Genomic DNA, 20,282 nt, shown 5'->3' on the forward strand with positions numbered 1-20,282 from the left:
AAAAATCAATCAATCAAATTGAGAAGAACTCAGGCATGGCACTGTAGGTGGTTTGTATGATGAATCTATTGCACAATAATTTTTTCACTGTTTATATTGTCAAATGTTTTGGTTTAATGTACAAAATTTTATTGAAAGGAAAACTGGACATTCAGTACATTTGCATGAAAAGGACATTTTTGTAAATTCTCTTTTAAATGTGTGTGTGTGAGAGAGAGAAGTTTGATAATAATGTGTGACAGGAGTGAGTACTCAGTTTGTAAAAATAAATTCGATTACATTTGAGGAAATACAAGTAATATTTACATATATACTGATAGAAAGATGGCAGTGAGTGTGTGTGTGTGTGTGAGAGAGAAAGACAGTACATTTTCATGATCGCTGTCATAGGCCTGCATGGTGATTCAATGAGGTAGGAATAAATGTCTGGCTACGCCACCTCTGGCCACTCAGTGGAGCCGTTTACCCATTTCTCTACTGGAACAAATCCTTGGAACTCACTGACTGGAAGAAGATCTGGCTCTTACCCAACCGACACCTGTTAACTAATAAAGTCAGAGAAGTTTCATTTAAGTTCATTCACAGATTTTATCCATCCAATGATCATATTGTTAAAAGATTAAAAAAAGACATTGATGTGAAATGTACTTTCTGTTCTATACAGACTGAAACTGTTTCCCATTTATTTTGGCACTTCCCTATTGTCCAAAGACTGTGGAGTGATATCTGTAACTTCATCCGTTTTTCTTCTTCCCCTGGATAAACAGTTTGGTTATGTATATAATTGTTAATAAAGTTAAAAAAACAACAACAAACAACAACAACAACTTGTTTTATTTTTAGGTAAATTTCATATCCACAAGAGGAAATGGACTGGCAGCAAACCAAATTTTACACTTTTTTTTAAAGAACTCTATCAAGTTTGCTAGTTTGCTTGACTAATGGATTGTATATTTAATTACTTTGAAGGAAACATAAATAAATATATACATTATAAACCATCGACATCAATGGTTTAGAAATGCCTAAGGCTTTAAAAACAAACTTTATTTTGGAAAAAGTTTTATTTAAATACTGTTTTTGGTCTACAGTGATGCATTTTTTATGCATGATGTTTCTATACGTTTCTTTGTACATTTATACTTATATATATATATATATATATATATATAATTTTTTTCTTCTTCCCCTTCCTTTACAGTTGTTAATAAAGTTTAAAAAAAAAAAAAAAAACTTGCATGCCCCTGTTGGAGCAGGTTTGAACTGTACAACAGTGTATCCTGAGCCCTCCCACCTTTCTGTGCACACACTGTTTAGTTTCTTTTTCTTTTTTTATGTGTGCAACTTCTCCAACCGGACTTTCCTCTCCGATCTGTCTACATACAAGAGAAGGAAGTCAGCCCGGGGTGGATCACCTTTCCGCTGGAAAACTCACGGGAGAGCCGACACACCGAACTGCGCAGTTCTGCCAACTTTCTGCGGCTGCTGCTGTCGTCTTTTCTCTCCGTTTCAAAGTTGGTTTGAGCTTCTTTGCTCTGTTCCACCGTTTATTCGAGATGTCTTACCAGACGAACCACACGACAACGACCTACAGAAGGGTGAACCTGGCGTCTCCGGAGCCGTCGACCACAGAGGTGTCTCCCCTGTCTTCCGTGACTCAGGTGTCCGCTCTGCCGTACGCGGTGAACGGCTCCTACGACTCGGTGCGGTACCTGGTGCCGGCGCAGCAGGCCGTGCAGCAGTCGTCCTTCGTCATGATGCAGCAGCAGCAGCCCATGATGCAGCAGCAGCAGCCCATGATGCTGCAGCAGCAGCCCATGATAGTGCAGCAGCAGCCCATGATGGTGCAGCAGCAGCCCATGATGCTCCAGCTGCAGCAGCAGCAGCAGCCCATGATGCTGCAGCTGCAGCAGCATCAGCCCATGGTGCAGCAGATGGTGTCCCCGGTGTACCTGCAGACCCTGCCCCGCCTGAGCGTCAGCAGCCAGGAGATGGAGGAGCACAACACGGTGGAGGTGAGGCCAATGGCTCAGCTGTCAGAACAAAAGTTTCTGGAGACAAAATGAAAAGTTACTGATTTACCCTAAAATAGAGCATGATAGAGATTAACCCTTTAATGCAGATAATTTGATCTGTGATGCCCTTTGAACTTTTAACTGGACTTCCCACAAAGAGCATTAAACATCTGTAGCTCATCCAGAACGCTGCTGCTGGAGTTTTAACCCGGACTAAGAGATCTGAACCAGTTTTAAAATCTTTACTCTGGCTTCCAGTCAGTCACAGAATAGATTTTAAAAGCCTGCTGATGGTTTACAATCTGTGATCTGTTCAGAGAATATAAAGCCAGCAGAGCTCTTAGATCCAAGGACTCAGGTCAGCTGGTCCAGTCCAGAGTCCAGACTAAACATGGAGAAGCAGCATTTAGCTGTTATGCTGCAAACAAGTGGAACAAACTGCCAGTGGAGATTAAACTTTCACCACATGTAGACATTTTTAAATCCAGGTTAAAAACATTTCTGTTCTCATGTGTCTATGCATGAAATCTGCACGCTATCTTTGAACTTATCTGGACTGTTGCTGGTTTTTAAATTCATTTAAATGATTTTATTTGTTTCTCTTTATATTCTTTTATGTATTTTTAATGCTTCTTCCACTCCCTGCTGCAATGCTTTTATTTTATGTAAAGCACTTTGAATTGTTTTTACATGAAATGTGCTATACAAATAAATTAGATTTGATCTTATTGTCTGCATGTTCTCAAAATCAACGTAGTGCCGAAACAAGCTGGTTCTGTTGGACTGTGTGGGATTCTGAGAGATTGTTCTCTCTCCTCAGTAGACATAACAACAAATAGATAGATAGATAGATAGATAGATAGATAGATAGATAGATAGATAGATAGATACTTTATTCATCCAGATTTGGGTAATTATTGTGTTGCAACATCGTACAGAAAAACAAGCAAATAGAATAGAAAAAAACAGAGAGTAAACATCAGCTATAAACAAATCTACAGTATGAAGAGTATGGTAAATAATAGTAATAATAATAAACATCAGTAAACTAAATAAATAAAAACAGATTTGTACATTTAACAATAAAGGTAAAAATAAATAAATAAATTTAACTGAGCAGACTGAACCAATGAGAAATATAGGGTATATGGATGATACACAACTGGATATGATAATCTGTTGAGATCTGAGGATGCTGCAGTCTGTTTATTAGATCTGTATGGATGATTTTGCTGTCTAAGAAATAGTTCATAAATCAGTTTCTGGTCCAAGCTGGCTTTTAAACATCTTAGTTAATTAGTTTGCCAGTCAGAGCTGTCACAGTAGTAAAAATGTGGTAAAAATGTGTGAAGTATGGACATGTTTCCCATGTGACAGCAGCTTCTTATTTCTTACACTGGGCTTCGGATTTTCGCAGCCTTCAGACGAGCAGGCGGCTGTGATGGATAGAAGGCGGTGCTGATGTTGATGTGCTGCAAGTGGAGAAATTCTTTGACATAGATGCGGATTGTCTCCTTTTTTTGTGAAATTAAATTATGTATGAAAAAAAGGTCTGCATTTTAGGGAGGTGGTGATATAATTTGCCTTCTGGATGAAAATTATGGAACGTTCTAGAACTACTTAAAAAAAGAAAAAGAAAAGAAAAACGTGGTAGAGCTACGAAAATGCAAAGTTCACTGGAGTTTTCTTTGCAGACAACACGTGTAATTCACATTTTAATATCTAATCTTCTATCTGCTTATTAAATTCTTACAAATGTTGACAAACAGAATGAAGGCGGCCTGCAAAATGAACAATGAAATCCTGAAATAAATTATTTAATTAACGTAAAACTGCATAGATAATTTGATGGGTTTTTTTTTTATTTTTTTTAAGATGTCAGTCTGATAACATAGCTTGAGATTAGGTATTATAAATAAAATTCTAGAAAAAAAAGTCATATTTCTTTGTGCTTCTGCAGCTCCTTTAAAATGGAGATTGTCTGATGACATTAATCATAGATAGAGGGAACTCTTGCCAGTTCAGCCTGTTGCCAGTTGGTTAATAACTCAGTAGACTGTCTCTTATGTGGTGTTATTTCTGTGAACTCCACGTGATCAACACATGATAATTTATTTTTGTCAGACCATAGTTTAAGTTTATTTATTTCTGCTGAAGATTCTCACCGGAACTAAAAATATTTGTGTCGTCTGCAAACAAAACAAACTTCAGTTCCTGCGAAACTCTACACATCATTGATGTATAATAGGAATGATTTTGGGCCTAATATTGACCCCTGTGGTACCCCGCAATATTCCTGAAATCAGATTTATAGTCACCTATCTGCACAAACTGTTTCTTAGATAACTTCTATGACTTAGATAGCTCGACAGCCAGCTCCACCCAACCCCCCCTGACACCACACCAGTTGGTTAATAACTCAGTAGACTGTCTCTTATTTAGTGTTATTTCTGTGAACTCCACGTGATCAACACAAACTGAGCTGCAGGTCTCAGAATTCTGTGCTGTTCCACAGATCTGGTTTATCTTCATTTTTCTTGATTGCTTTGTTTTACATGTCACATTGACACCAGTGTGGTCCTGAACTTTTGCTTTTTGACCATTTCCTGCTGTGATAAATGCACTGTGCGCTTAACAGTTGACGCAAAGCTTCTACTGTAAGCTGTGAAACGTATGAACGACATCTGCTTCCCACTTTTTTCCCCTCTGCCTCTTTCATGCTTTCTACTTCCTGATTTTATTTAATATTTTAGGTCTTGAATGCAGCAGATGGTTTATGTTTTTTTTTTTTTAAGTATATTTTTTATTCAAGAAAGCACAAAGTAAGATTCATTTAAATACAATTTCTTGAATTGGATTTGTTGTCTTTTTAACAAACAGAACCCACCCACCCATAACACCCATATACTGCTGTAAAGGAAAAAAAAACAAACACATATAAGCATAGATAGCAAAGTTAAATAAATGAACAATGCAATAAATTAAATAAATAAATAAAGGGAAAACAGTAATAATGATAGTAGTAATGCTAGTAAGAATGAAAGTGTCCATACAGTGATGAGAACATTGAGAAAAATGAACAAATAAACAATAATAATAATAATAGTAAAAATAATAATAATGACAGACAATGGGGGCATTACATATTCAAGTACATGCCAATAATTAGGCAAAATCAAATATATATCTCAGGGCTCCATAGGCTTATGGAAGGGTCTTCAGATTTTTAAAGTACTCAATTAGAGGGTCCCACATCTTGTGAAATGATGTGGATGGTTTATGTTTAATTTTGCCATTGGCTTGTCATCCAAATAATCTACCAATTCAGGTTATTTTTTTAGTTTGAGTCACTACATTCAGAGCTGAACTCTCGTAACATATTTGATAGAGTAGGTGAGCCACACCTTGTCTGACTGAGTTGAGCCGGCACACCCATATATTTGTAAAAACAGATATGGCTTCACCTGACTGGATCATGACTACATGGATTATTATACTTTCTGTTTTTTTCTTTGTCCTCCCTGACACATGTAGGCCCTGTTACTAATGGACATTATTCAGTCATGCTATGTGGGTCTTATGTCTGTAGTCTAGTCTTAACTACCAAAAAAAACGTGATTATCAGAAACCGTGCTCCAACATAGGCTGCAGGATATAGTGTAAAGCCATCCCTTTGTATTTTAAAGTTAATTGTAAGGCTAGTCTCTTTGTAGATAGTGTTAGTTAAGAGGTTCTCTCGCATCTTACTGAGGGTAAACATCTATTATTAGATAGATTAATAATGTTAGTCAGATTCAGGAATCCTTTGAATGAACAAATTAAATGTTTTCAGGTCAGTTAATACATATCCTGTCTCACCTCATTTGACTTTAATTTGACTGTTCCTGGCTTACATTCAATGTTTCATTTGGCTGAAGCCTTCAGAGTAGGGACGGGAATTGATAAGATTTTTACGATTCCAATACCATTTTCGATTCTGCCTAACGATTTGGTTCTTTGTCGGTTCCCTTATCGATTCTCATTTGGAGAAAATGGACAACAAACCGGTCGATTAGCATCAACTTTGTTTAGTTTAGAAGTAACACGAGTTATGACCTTACAAACCCAACAACGGTGAGGTCCACATTGGTCTATCATGGCCTGGGTAATTTAACTCTTCCTGCTCTGGTGAAAGGAGAAGCTGGAGGTAGAGGTGAACTGGGGGTAGTACCACCAGCCTCTGGCTCTGAGCCAGTCAGGCTCTGTCTCTCATGATTTCATCTAAATGTAATGCCTGAGAAGGCATTCATTTAACCTTAACTGTTACTAACAGCAGCTTTTACAATGAGGCAAATGGTGCTAACATGATAGGCAGTGTTTGTTAGTTAGTTAGTGACCTGCAGTGTTAGCCGAGGACATGCTAACATTGCTAACGTTGCTAACGTTGCTGGGTTCAGATTCACCAAAGTTAGTCCAGAGCAGATCGAAAACGCGACATTCATTCATAGTTATTGTATGTTGGTAGTATTTCCTCCCTTTGGTGAAATATTCACTTTGCAAGTTGCCCTGTTGTCGTCTTTTTTAGGGATGTGTAACCAAACTTTCGAGCGTTTGTACCGCTTGGGCGCCATGTTTACTGTTGACTGCTGGCTGCGCTGGACTCGCCACGCAACGTTGCGTGGTGACGTCATTCGCGCCCACTGGAATCGATAAGGGAATCGTTTGCAAAATCGCCAAACGATTCCAAGGAATTGAAACACTGGGAACCGGTTCTCAACAAGAACCGGTTTTCGATTCCCATCCCTACATATATTGTAAAAAAGAAAAAGAATTTTGCTCACTTATGGAGACCTTATATGGACTTTCTGGAAACTCACAACCTTGACTTGTGATTAACTGTACAAGTTCTGCAATTTTTGCACTGCTGTGACCCCATTGGAATGTAATTTTGTTTTTATTAATTATTATTTATCTACATTTTCTACATCACAGCAGTTTTAAAATCTTTACTCTGGCTTACAGTCTGTCACAGAATAGATTGTAAAAGCCTGCTGATGGTTTACAAATCCTAGAACGGTTTAGGCCCAGAATCCATCTGAGAGGTGTTTACTTCCTCCAGACACTGACACAGTACGTCTGCTGGGCTGCAGTCGCCATGGTGACAGAGACACATAAAGTTGTGTATCGTCTGCATAAACTGTTATAATTGATGTTAAAGTTCTGTAATATCTGACCCAAAGGGAGCATATACAAGTTAAACAGAAGAGGTCCAAGAATTGACCCCTGGGGGACTCCACAAGTCAAGGCCACTCGCTCAGATTCATAGATGGATGGATGGTTTAGGCCCAAAACACATCTGTGATATGTTCAGAGAATATAAAGCCAGCAGAGCTCTTAGATCCAAGGACTCAGGTCAGCTGGTCCAGTCCAGAGTCCAGACTAAACATGGAGAAGCAGCATTTAGCTGTTATGCTGCCAACAAGTGGAACAAACTGCCAGTGGAGATTAAACTTTCACCAAATGGAGACATTTTTAAATCCAGGTTAAAAACATTTCTGTTCTCATGTGTCTAAGCATGAAATCTGCACGATATCTTTTAATTTATCTGGACTGTTATTCATTTAAATGATTGTATTTGTTTCTCTTTATATTCTTTTATGTATTTTTAATGCTTCTTCCACTCCCTGCTGCAATGTTTTTATTTTATGTAAAGCACTTTGAGTTGTTTGTACATGAAATGTGCTATATAAATAAATATGATTTGATTTGATATATAAAAGAAACCCGATTTTTGTTTTTTTCCTGAAATGAAGGAGACAGATGATGCCATGCATTCTGTACCAGTTGTCCCTGATTCTGATTCTTTTCTTTCCATTTTTTGTTCATGGCTTTTGCAGAATATCAGCATGCAGACATCTTCAGTGTTCAGCCAGTCATCTAGTCCCATGAAGAGCCCTGTACCAAGCGTCGAGGAGGAGGCAAGAAAAAACACACACACACACACACACACACACACACACACACACACACACACACACGCACACACACACACACACACACACACACACACACACACACATAGTAAATCATAAAAGTATCATCAAAGCAGTATCATAAAAGACACATCCCACCCCAGAAATGACCTGTTTGACCTGCTACCATCTGGACGATGTTACAGGTCTATCCAAGAGCCATCACTTTACTGAACAATAAAAATAAATGGATACTACATTTTTACAGTTCATTCATCACCACACGCAATAATGACAACTGTGCAATACACTTCATGTGCAATATATACCATGCAATATGTGTAATTCTGGAAAATGTGCAATATTTTATTAGTTTAAATAACTCTGTTCCATTCACAACCATATATTATTTTATATTTCATACTGTGCCTTCATTTTATTTAATTGTATTTAAATACATTTAAATTTATTTTAAACATAGTTTTGTTTTAATTTCTGAGTGTTTTCTAAGCACCTTTGGAGTTGCAACCAAATTTCAATGTAATGTAAATTATAATGACAATAAAGGCGATTCTAAGTCTAGTACAAACGATACAGCAAATTCAAACGCCACTGAGGTTAGAAAAGTAGAGAAACTGAAAGAGATGTTTTTAAACCAAGCAGTTTAACCATTAGATTTACTCAAGAATGAATCAGAATGTTATTGTTGCAGCATTAAGTCAGTAAGCCCCACAGGAAAAATCAACACACAAAAACATTGGGTTACCGTAAATAAATTCTGATTTATAAACCGACCAAACTCAATGTAATCTGGGCTTACAACTAAATTTTGCAGGTGAAAAAAAAGAGGTGAACTTTCAACCCTAGTGCAAAGGTTTGGCAGAGACACACCCATTTGTTGGCAGCCTCAACATGAGAACACATTGCTGTGTGAAGTGCAACTTTAAGGTTGGGCCGGGGGCGATTCACTGCACCCAGACAGCATCTACGAGCAGCTACTCCCTGCTTCCACTCTCACATTGTTACAACAGAATCCCACGTTCTGGGACTGTTCAGAATCAGGATCTTAAACTGTGGCAATGCAGACAAAGTGTGCGGGATGAGTGTTAAACCGAGGTGTGTCGAGCCACCTCCCAGAGGCCTTTGCTGTAGGTGGGGAGGGACATTCCTTTGATCTGAACCTGCAGCGTCATGCATTTAGCTGTTGTCATAACAGGCAGGTTGTCTGATTTACAGCTCACCTGGGCCATTCTACCTAGCACAGCCTGACAAAGTCCACACTGCATTCAACTCAACTCAAACTTCATTTATAGAGCACATTTAAAAAAAGGTGCATTAAAAGGCAAAAGTGTTTAACATCCAAATTATATACTTTTATTCTGAAATTAAACCCCTCCCCTCTTGACAAAATCAAATGTGAATGGGAGGCCGAACTGGAAGTTCAGTTTCAGGACGAATGGTGGGATAAAGCCAAACTACAAGTGAATTATTCTACATCACGTGCCCGTCTTAACCTAATACAGTTTAAGGTGGTACATAGGATGCACTTAACACCTTAACGCCTGAATTTATATAGCTGTATATATAAAAATGTTTTGTGTGTGTTTTAGCCTTTAAGTAGATGGTAAATAATGCTGAGATTATTAATTTCACTTTTGCACAAAAAATAAATAGAAATTTTGGTATGTTGCTTATTTGCGACAACAGGCATAATGGTCAATGATAAGATAACAACAACACAGTAATATAACAGTGAAAAAACAATGTTTTTTTAATTCACCTTTTTTTTTTTTTTACATATTTATTTATATAAAGGTTCCTGGGTCCGTAGTGAATATGGACTAACCGGCATTGGGGGAATAAAGATGCTATCTCAGCTGGTTGGTTGAGTCAAACGGTTTGTAGCATATATGCAACAATAGGCCTAAATGGGTTAAGCAAAGCCAAATTGGCAAAATATTTTCCTGGTACTAGTGAGGCCTGTAATAGATGTACCTTTGTTCCATCATATCTTGTCCACACTTTTTGGACCTGTTCAAAGCTGACAGGTTTTTGGAAGAATTTTTTTTAAAAATCATGTCTGAAGTATTAGAGACTGATATAAAACCTTGTCCACTTATTGCTATTTTTGGGGTGCCTCTGAACTACCCTACGTTCAGCGCACAAAGATTTAATGTACTATCATTCGCCTCTTTAATTGCCCGTAGACGAATCCTCCTACATTAGAAGTCACCAATTGCTCCAGGACTGCATACCTGGATATGTGAGGATACCTGAGGATGGGATATTATTCTTAAAACTGGAAAAAATCCAATTTTCTTAAAGAGGATCAGTTGAGAATTTTTTCACTACATGGCGGCCTTTCCTCTTTTATTTTGACAAAGTATTATATAGACTATAAAATGCTTATATTGGGTTTGCTTGGGTAAAACTATAAGTACAGACCAATGGGGGAGGGGAGGATAGATGGGGTTTCTTTTATTTTGTTCTTGTTTTGTGTGTTGAATGAAAAAGAAATGGATATTGTAATTCCTTCTCCTGTGACACTGATTTTGGGTCTACTGATAATGTCCTAATAAAGAAATTATTAAAAGAAAAAAATAAAGGTAAAAGTGACTCAGATAATGCCACCGTTCCAAGCAGTTAAAATCAATAGATACTAAAACACAGTGCAATAAAATAGAATAAAACAAGTTAAAATAAAATACATTAAAATAAATAGAATAAAGATGTAAAACAAATCAAGGTTATCAGCCAAGAGTCTACTTAAATATGATTAAAAGCCACGCAGAAAAAGTGTGTCTTTTAAGATTTTACAGTTTATAATCAGATAAATCTGGTTGTCTGGGAGACAGCCACACCCATACATATTTTCTATAGGAAGAACAAAGGAGTTTTTCAGGGTCTATGTAGGAGCTATTTGTTATTTTGTAATATTTGGCTCACTTATTATTTAGTTATCTTTTGGGGGTTTAGTTTGGGGAATACACCTTTTTTGGTTGTTTATGATATTTAGTATTGTTTGAGTTATTTTGGGTATTTAATTATGCTTTTATTTTGAAAGCACAGGTTAGCTGGGGGAGTTTATTTAGATGAACAGGCACCTGGGAGGGCTAATAGTTTTTTACCAGGGCAAGAGAGGCGGCAAAGGCCCATTGTTCTTTGTTTGTCTGCTTGTGTTTGGAGAAATAAACCTAAAGAAAGCAAATTGTTTTGCCAGGACAATGGACTCAATTTACCTGCGTAAATTCACTCCCTAGGTGTCTCAGTGGCCATTTGATTTAATTTAGTTTTGATTATTGACACAAGAGGACGAAAAGCCACTACAGTCTAGTTTGGGATAAGTTTTTGTTATTTGATTTGTAGTTTTTGATACCACTTTGAGGACCAATGTTGCTTTATATATGTATTTTGTGTATTTTTTTTGCTATTTTTGACTTAGAATGCGGAGGTCGCTCAACTCTGGTGTTTTTTTCATAAAAACAGCTGCTTGTGTGTTTGTGTTGGAATGCTTAAATGTGTCTGCGTAGGAGGGAAACATGTTTAAAATATCTTTGTATCATTTCTTTGTTCGGTGAAAGCTGGAGTTGTTAATGTCAGGGAGGGTGTGCTTTTAGACATGTTCCAGATCCAACAAGCTGTCACACTTTGACAAAAGTCTTATCGTATATTTGTTTTTCAAATCTTTGACAGCTGTAAGAAAAAGAAAAAGATTTCTAAACCAACATGATGTCTGATTAACAATGAGGATGAGTGACAGCTCTACCAGAAGCAAACAGAGATCAGGTTGAATGCATCATTTTCTTCGTGGGAAACATTAAATACTATGAAGGGGCGCCGTATTTGTCTCAACTCGACAGATAAACATAACACATCAATGGTAAAACAAAAAGTTGGCAAACAGGTTTTTTATCACCTGCAGTTATGTTACCACCAGGCACTCTCACATACAGGGGAGGCCTTGTTGAACTCACTTCTAACTTACATTTTTTACATTACAACTCGTTGAACAAAGTGATCTGTGACAGGACAGCACATACAGCCAGCCAACCTCTGCTGGAATTTAGATCAGTGCAGTTACTGTATAGGCTGAAATCTGCAGGTTACCACAGGCTGGAGACACACCTGTGTATGTTAGGGCATTTATGACCTGACAGAAAAGATTTAGGTGCTATAATGTTGGGGCAGGTAAATGAGAAATCTTTGCTGCTATGGCACACGATGACGTAAGGATATGCAGTTAATTTAATTTTGTCCAATTACAAGATAATGACGACAAAACCTTTATAATGCTGCTGTTTTGTTGTACTACTATGTCTCAGCTAACAATTAAAACCGAATGTATGAACCTATTTTTACTAAATGTAACTACTCCTTAATGTTAAATAACTCTGAATTTATCACTTATTCAAGTTACAAATATTACATATATATTTGCATAGATGTAAAAAAAAATAGGTTTGCTTGTTGCTCTGTTATTATATCATAAATCATTTTAATTTGTCAGGTTATGAAACCCACATCAACTCCATCAATCAACGATCAAACTATCCGAGTGAATAAAGAAAAATAACCTCAGACACAAGTTATGACATTTACTTTGTTAAAAACTTGAAATATCAAACAAAGCTAGCTTTTACTGTTGGCTTTCGCCAACACATACCAAGACGTACCGTTTTTTCTCCTTGAAGCACAAACACGTATTCGCCTTCCGATCTTTCTTGAAACAGAAAAACTGATGCAGATGCCCTTCCATCTGCATCAGTTTTTCTCTTCCTGGACATTTTGGGATCATTATTTGTATTTCTCAATTCCACTTGTTGGGAAAATCGCATCGATTTGGAAACATTTCAGTCCAGTGGCGGGATGCCATAACATAATCGGCATGCATTGTGGGAAATGTAGTTTTTGGTCACTGCACATATTTGACTCTCGCGGGCCACATAAAATGACGTGGGCCCGCGGGCCTTGAGTTTGACACATACAGTATGAGATAGATGGACCAGTGGCTGGATCAATAGTGGATACAGAGCTCCACTTCGAATCAGATGCCAGCGAGGGGGAAGTGGGGTACTGGGGTACTGGGGTCCGGGCTGGTATTATTAAAGATGATAAAGGAATGAGATAAAGGAATCGACAGACTCCATGAATGGAATGCTTATGACTGTTATTGAAAAAAAAGGTTGGCTGTATAGGTCACTGTTTTTTTTTTTTTTTTTTTAACTATTTGTAACTATTAAGGTTTGAGGTTTATTAACATTTAACATAAGAAAATTAAACCATGAATAAAAAAATACAACTTGACTAATAATTGTACACACAGCGTACTTGTGTGCCAAAGTGATTAGTTGTCATTAGTGGGATTCCGGGATGATCTGATTATGACACTCAGTGGGGTCACATGGCACTGAAAGGATCGGATTATTGGCTAAATTACAATAAGACTGAGTTATTAAGTTCATGTAGACACCTTAATCTGACTAAGAATTGGATCGGATCGGATTACTCGCGATCGGATTAAGCGCCACCCAGGCCTTTGTGCCTCTGATTCGATTCATTCACCGCCATATATCCAAGGAGAATCAAATAAGGAGCATAACCCAACTATAGCTAAAACCGAATTAATCTCATCATGTTGACCCACTGAGTCTGAGAGCTGAGAGTCACAGCAGAGTTTGTTGTTAATTGTTTTTAGTTTCTGCTCAGCTGCTTCCTAAGAAACCTTTCCCACCTCCGCATGGTATGTGAAGTATTCAGGCTTAACTTTTGGACGGCGAGGGAGGGTGTCACTATGTAGTCAGGCCTCATGTTTCAGAATCTTATAATGAGGACATTTTGTCTTTTGAGCCAAGATGCAAAATCTACAGAAAAGGTATCAATCAGCTTCCATCAAAAAGTTCTGCATAAAATGATTATTCTTGGCTTTTGCATTTAAATTCCCCTCATTTAACTATTGGAGATGATATGTAGCTTTTAGAATTCAGCGATTTAGTCATTACAACACAGATTTAAAGGATAAGACCGGTTTTTTGACATTGGGCCCTTGATTTCACATTTTAACATGATGTTCTACTCACCCCTGCTTGTTGTTGGTAATTTGGAGCTGTTCCGAAGATATTCGCGAGGCGTCTGGCTGCTCTCTTGAGATATTCGGCCATGAAACGGTTTCCTATGGGCAAGCTCATACAGGCACAAACTATGCTGTTTATAATTTATTAATTACTGTACACTAGCACTGATAACGTGGAGGTGCGTCGCTTACTTAAAAAAATCCGGGTTACTGTAATTTTGAATTTTTGTCGTAAAATGGGTGTTACTGACGTCCTCATCGTGCTACTACCACAGACAGCCCACAGACAAACACACACAGACTTTACGACAAAAATTCAAAATGACAGTAACCCGGATTTTTTTAAGTAAGCGACGCACCTCCACGTTATCAATGCTAGTGTAGAGTAATTAATAAATTATAAACAGCATAGTTTGTGCCTGTATAAGCTTGCCCATAGGAAACCGTTTCATGGCCGAATATCTCAAGAGAGCAGCCAGACGCCTCTCGAATATCTTCGGAAAAGCTCCAAATGACCAACAACAAGCAGGGGTGAGTAGAACATCATGTTATAATGTGAAATCAAGGGCCCACTGTCAAAAAAACGCTCTTGTACTTTAAAGCCTCCCAATCCACTTTTAATGGTGTCAAACAAAATTCCCAGCTCATAATGTAGGGTTTGTTTCAGCTTGGACCATGTCACTGCTGTGAATTCTCTTTGTTACAACATAACGAGTGAAAAGACAACATGGCCCCTTTCTGCAGACCATGGAATTGGGCTCATATAGATTCTCTTTTTTTTGTAAACACACTCTGCTTGTTGAGCTCAGTTACTTGTTTTCATTCACACTCAAGAGCTGAAACACAAGTGCATCTTATTGCATCACATCTTATCTGTCCCCTCTCTGGCATGCAAATTAGAAGCTGTCTTAATCTCACTTACACATGTGAACAAATTGCACACTTTTTTTTGCAGTATGAACAATATGACAAGGGATCAGTTATCTTAGCTTTTTAGATTCATTAGACTTAACCAACCTCAGAGAGTAATTTGGTGGGTCACACTTTTGACCCACAAGACAACAGGAAGGTTAAAAAAAAGAAATTTCTGAATATGTGATCTTGATGATCGGAACTGGGTTTAAATTTTGAGTTTTGGTTAATCCATAAAGGACTTTAATCTTATAACCGTGTATACAGAAACGATGTCACCTGATTTGTGATTCATTTCACTATAAGATCAGCTCTGTTTTTCTCTCACCCGGTAAATTAACGTCATTTTGAAGTCACATGCAGTTGTGTGTTGGAAAGGCTTAATTTAAGTGTTCTTCATGTAGAAGAACACTGTTTACAGAACACAGTCTCAGCTGAATGTATTGCTTGGTTTTGCGGAATAAAACTGCCACATGTCCAAACTGTTGGTGAGCAACAAAACTACTTTCATTCACTATGTCTTCACTATGTGTTTGCATGAATGTCAGTTAGAGGCTTGAATCGATACTTGCCGGCACACCTCTGTGATTCCCGGAAAGCTCACGAATGTGACAGGTGGGAAAACAGTCCAACTCGTTAAAAAGGCTCACGTCAGTACATTTTCCCTTTGAACAGTTTTAAAGGAAGAAGTTTGATACCTATCATAGTGTTTTTATCTGACATTTTAGATTTGACAACAATTTTTCTGCACTTGTGGGATGTTGGATGGAATCAGGAGAGCTTTCTGAGTTTGTCTATGAGTAAACAGTCATTGTTTCCTTGTAGTTGTCTCCAAACATTTGAAAGTATAGCTTTACACTGGAAAAAATGCCCCTCCAAAAATAGGTAAAAAAACAACAAATAAAAGACGTTTTTGCTTGAAATAAGCAAAAAAATCTGCCAATGGAACTAGTGAAAATCAAGATTTTTTTAAATAAGATGTGATATTTGGGACTTTTGAGATAAAAGTGATCTTGAAATTAGCTTAAAAACCTCTTCAAATGAAAAAAAAAGCTCGTTTCATGTGAAATATGACTCAAAACAATTTGTTTTCAAGACTTTTTCACTTAAAAAGATATTCAAGATGTATTGTATTAAAACAAGTCCCTATATCTGGCTGAAATAGAACTTGTTAGGCAGTTGTGTCTTATATTAAGTGTAATGAGATACTCAATGAGACAAATATACTTGGTAAGATTTAGATTTTTTCCAGTGTAGAATACTTCATACTCTTGAAACTGGACCATTTAGAAAATGGAAGCCTAATTCTAAATGCTTAAAAATACTTCTGTAAAAAATGGGGTTCAGATACAAATGACTGAAAATTGTCTATGTTCTCTGACAGCGTTAGTCTCGCACTAAAATTCCTCTCCCAGAGGGAAATGTTGTGCACAGAGACGCACACAAAGAGGCTGTGTGGTAAGGTGACTCCTCTCTGTGCAATAACAACCTCTTGTGTTACTTAGTCACAGAGTCCTGAGAACTGTGCTCACACACTGACCTACACCAGCGTTCACACACACACATGCACCAGATGGCTGAAGTGCTCCAGGATGGTGTTTATAGATTGATTTCTTCTGGTCTTTGGTGGAAGCTGCTTTTATAGCCTGTAAAGAGTTTTTTTTTTTTTTAGCTTTTTGTTCGTTTGTAAAAATGAATCTCAGGAAAACGTAAAACTGTGCACTCAAGGTATTTTTCTTGAAGATGAAGATGCAACGCTCGTAGGTAAAAGCATGAATATGCTGCATCGGGTCTGAATGCATTAAAAACGTACAGTGTTGTGATATTTGTATAGTAAAATATGATTGTCTCAGGTAGGGATGGGAATGGAAAACCGGTTCTTGTTGAGAACCGGTTCCCAGTGTTTCAATTCCTTGGAATTGTTTGGCAATTTTGCAAACGATTCCCTTATCGATTCCAGTGGGCGTGAATGACGTCACCATGCAACGTTGCGTGGCGAGTCCAGCGCAGCCAGCAGCCAACAGTAAACATGGCGCCCAAGCGGTACAAACGCTCGAAAGTTTGGTTACACATCCCTAAAAAAGACGACAACAGGTCAACTTGCAAAGTGAATATTTCACCAAAGGGAGGAAATACTACCAACATGCAATAACTATGAATGAATGATTAACGTTGGTGAATCTGAACCCAGCAACGTTAGCAATGTTAGCAATGTTAGCATGTCCTCGGCTAACACTGCAGGTAACTAACTAACAAACACTGCCTATCATGTTAGCACCATTTGCCTTATTGTAAAAGCTGCTGTTAGTAACGGTTAAGGTTAAATGAATGCCTTCTCAGGCATTACATTTAGATGAAATCATGAGAGGCAGAGCCTGACTGGCTCAGAGCCAGAGGCTGGTGGTACTACCCCCAGTTCACCTCTACCTCCAGCTTCTTCTTTCACCAGAGCAGGAAGAGTTAAATTACCCAGGCCAGGATAGACCAATGTGGACCTCACCGTTGTTGGGTTTGTGAGGCCATGACTCGTGTTACTTCTAAACTAAACAAAGTTGATGCTAATCGACCGGTTTGTTGTCCTTTTTCTCCAAATGAGAATCGATAAGGGAACCGACAAAGAACCGAATCGTTAAGCAGAATCGAAAATGGAATTGGAATCGTAAAAATCTTATCAATTCCCATCCCTAGTCTTGGTGCACCTTTTTTTTTCTATACTTCATTTGTTTTCCTCACAGTGGGATTACTTGGCACTTTTAAAGCAAACGAGCCGTAACAATCCATAATGTTCTTACTTCCAATAACTTTTATCCATAAAAACAAGTAAGAGCTACGTGGCCAGTTAGCTGGAAAGTTACATTTACCAGCAAATCTCCCTGCATTGAAAATAAAAAAAAAACATCAGGAAAAAGATGCCTGTGGAAGCATTCTTATTATAAATTAAGTTAGTCATCATATTCTGAATTAGTAACAAAAAATAGCAGAGATTTAGCCAATATCCTCTTTATATGCGCAATAAGCAATGTAATCATTCATTCATTAATCTTACATTAGAAGATATCTACCCACCATCTGTGATAAAGTGCACAGTGGCTGTTTTTAATTGCTTTGCAGCTGGAAACATGTGGTTTCTAATATTTCTCATGTTTCCAAAACATTTTAGTTAAACTTTGTAGAGGCCAGAGTGATTAAATATGCCGGCTTTCAATGCAGAGGATGCAGGTTTGAGTTCTTGCTCAGTCATCTTGTACTGCTTCCACATAACTTCCACATCTTCATGCATCTAAGATCAGAATATTTCCTCCATCTCTTGTCTGAATGGAAGTAATCTTCTGAGGAAGTTTCATGATATCACTGATATTTCTCTGGTTACCTTTTGCGGAGACACACTAAACTATTCTTCAAATGTTTCTAAGAGTTGAATAAAAATGACTTGTTAGGATGGAAATAATCTCCTTTTGCTTATTAAACTTAATTCCTGTTTTATCAGTAAAGCTTTAACTTGTGCCATGCACAACCCCATAGAACTCAAGTGGAACACAGTCTTTTTTTGTTTTTGTTTGGAGTTACAAAGAAACCTGACACAGCTGCACTGAAACCCTGAAACAGTATAGATTCAAAATGACAACAAAGCAGGAATCAAACTTGACTCTATTCTTTCTGTACACTCACTGTTTTGTACGTCTGTCAGCTTCAAATAGACAAACATGCACCCTGCAGACTAGGGCTGAGCAATTTTAATCGATACTGCGGTACATTACACAATATTTTACAATAATTTGACAATAATTTTTCTGCACTTGTGGGATGTTGGATGGAATCAGGAGAGCTTTCCTTGTAGTTGTCTCCAAACATTTGAAAGTATAGCTGTACACTGGAAAAAATGCCCCTCTAAAAATAGGTAAAAAAACAACAAATACGAAACGTTTTTGCTTGAAATCAGCAAAAAAATCTCAAAACTGATCTTGAAATTAGCTTAAAAACCTCTTCAAATGGAAAAAAAAGCTTGTTTCATGTGAAATGTGACTCAAAACAATTTGTTTTAAAGACTTTTTCACTTAACAAGATATTCCAGATGTATTGCATTAAAACAAGTCCCTATATCTGGCTGAAATGGCACTTGTTAGGCAGTTGTGTCTTATATTAAGTGTAATGAGATACTCAATGAGACAAATATACTTGGTAAGATTTAGATTTTTTCCAGTGTAGGGTTTTACTCCTGGCTGGGGCCTTTCTGTGTGGAGTTTGCATGTTCTCCCGTTCCCAGCTAAACACAGTTCAGCCTCAACGCTGAATAGCTTTTGTATCATTTAAACTGGTGAAATCAGCCAAGAATAACTTTGGTTTGGGTAATTTGTTTTTGATAAACAGTCGGACATTCATCTTTGCTATCTTCAGTTTCTTTGTCATTCAGTATTTGGTCCTGTGGGACAAACTGTAACCAACCTAAGTTGTCTTAATGTCTTAATTGTCTCAATTTGCATTGTTAGAACACAAGAAAATTGAAAATATGGCAGCATATTTAGCATTTCCATCAGTTTAAGGTTGATTCTTGTCATTCCGTGTAGAATATATTTGTTGTGCACAACCTGCACAAGTCTTAAATATGGAAGAACTACGTTAACAAACTAAGATTTGGTTGCAAGATAATGAAAACTAGTGGAGAATTTAAATACTGAACATAACATGCATGGAGCAAAGAAATGATCAACTTGATAAGTGTAAAATATTTTACGTAGACTATTCAGTAATAAATACAAAAAGTGTCAATTTCAACCCAGTGAGAACTGAGCAATGAAAGAAGCTGACAGTGGTGATGACATTTAGTTCAGAATCATGTGACGTAAACTGCACAATGGGAGTTACCACAAAATTTGCACTTCTGACTTTTATTTTTGATGCTTTGAAAACTTCTTGAAGCTGGGATAATTGTTCAAACCAGCATGACACCGTCAGTAAGACCGACATCTATCAGTAGTTCTGGTGACAAGCTGCTCACCCTGAAGTTGTTTTGTCCCCAGACTGGTTCGTACCTGTCTCTCATTGCTACTCTCCCATTATCTCGGAGAATGACTGGTATGTTAGTGTAATCACACCCCTCTGCACACACCCACCTCCATGTTCTCAGGCATCCCATCTGCATGCTGCTCGTCCTGTGGTCACACTTTTTAACCCTTTGTGCGGTCTTAACATTGTGTTTACTCCCCTTGTCCTTTGGGTCTAGCCTGATTAACATAGACTTTCAAATCTCTTCGAGATTCTTGTCTGACCAAGACCATAACGAATACGATTCGAAATGGCCTGGTCAACCCGCCTCCCTCGGGTTGCTACTGGTTG

General features: G+C 37.7%; 1 protein-coding gene across 1 annotated transcript in view; it reads left to right on the forward strand.

The window, feature by feature from the left end:
• Window positions 1–1,271: 1,271 nt before the first annotated feature.
• Window positions 1,272–20,282, forward strand: part of pof1b (POF1B actin binding protein) — a 41,819-nt gene continuing 22,808 nt past the window's right edge. The window contains exons 1-2 of the mRNA XM_075487345.1: window positions 1,272–2,015; window positions 7,892–7,972. Of these exons, the coding sequence (XP_075343460.1) occupies window positions 1,335–2,015; window positions 7,892–7,972 (762 nt within the window). The 5' untranslated portion in view covers window positions 1,272–1,334. The remainder of the gene's footprint in view (window positions 2,016–7,891; window positions 7,973–20,282) is intronic.

This window comes from Odontesthes bonariensis, chromosome 16 (genome assembly GCF_027942865.1).
Source record: "Odontesthes bonariensis isolate fOdoBon6 chromosome 16, fOdoBon6.hap1, whole genome shotgun sequence".
Classification (NCBI taxonomy): domain Eukaryota; kingdom Metazoa; phylum Chordata; class Actinopteri; order Atheriniformes; family Atherinopsidae; genus Odontesthes; species Odontesthes bonariensis.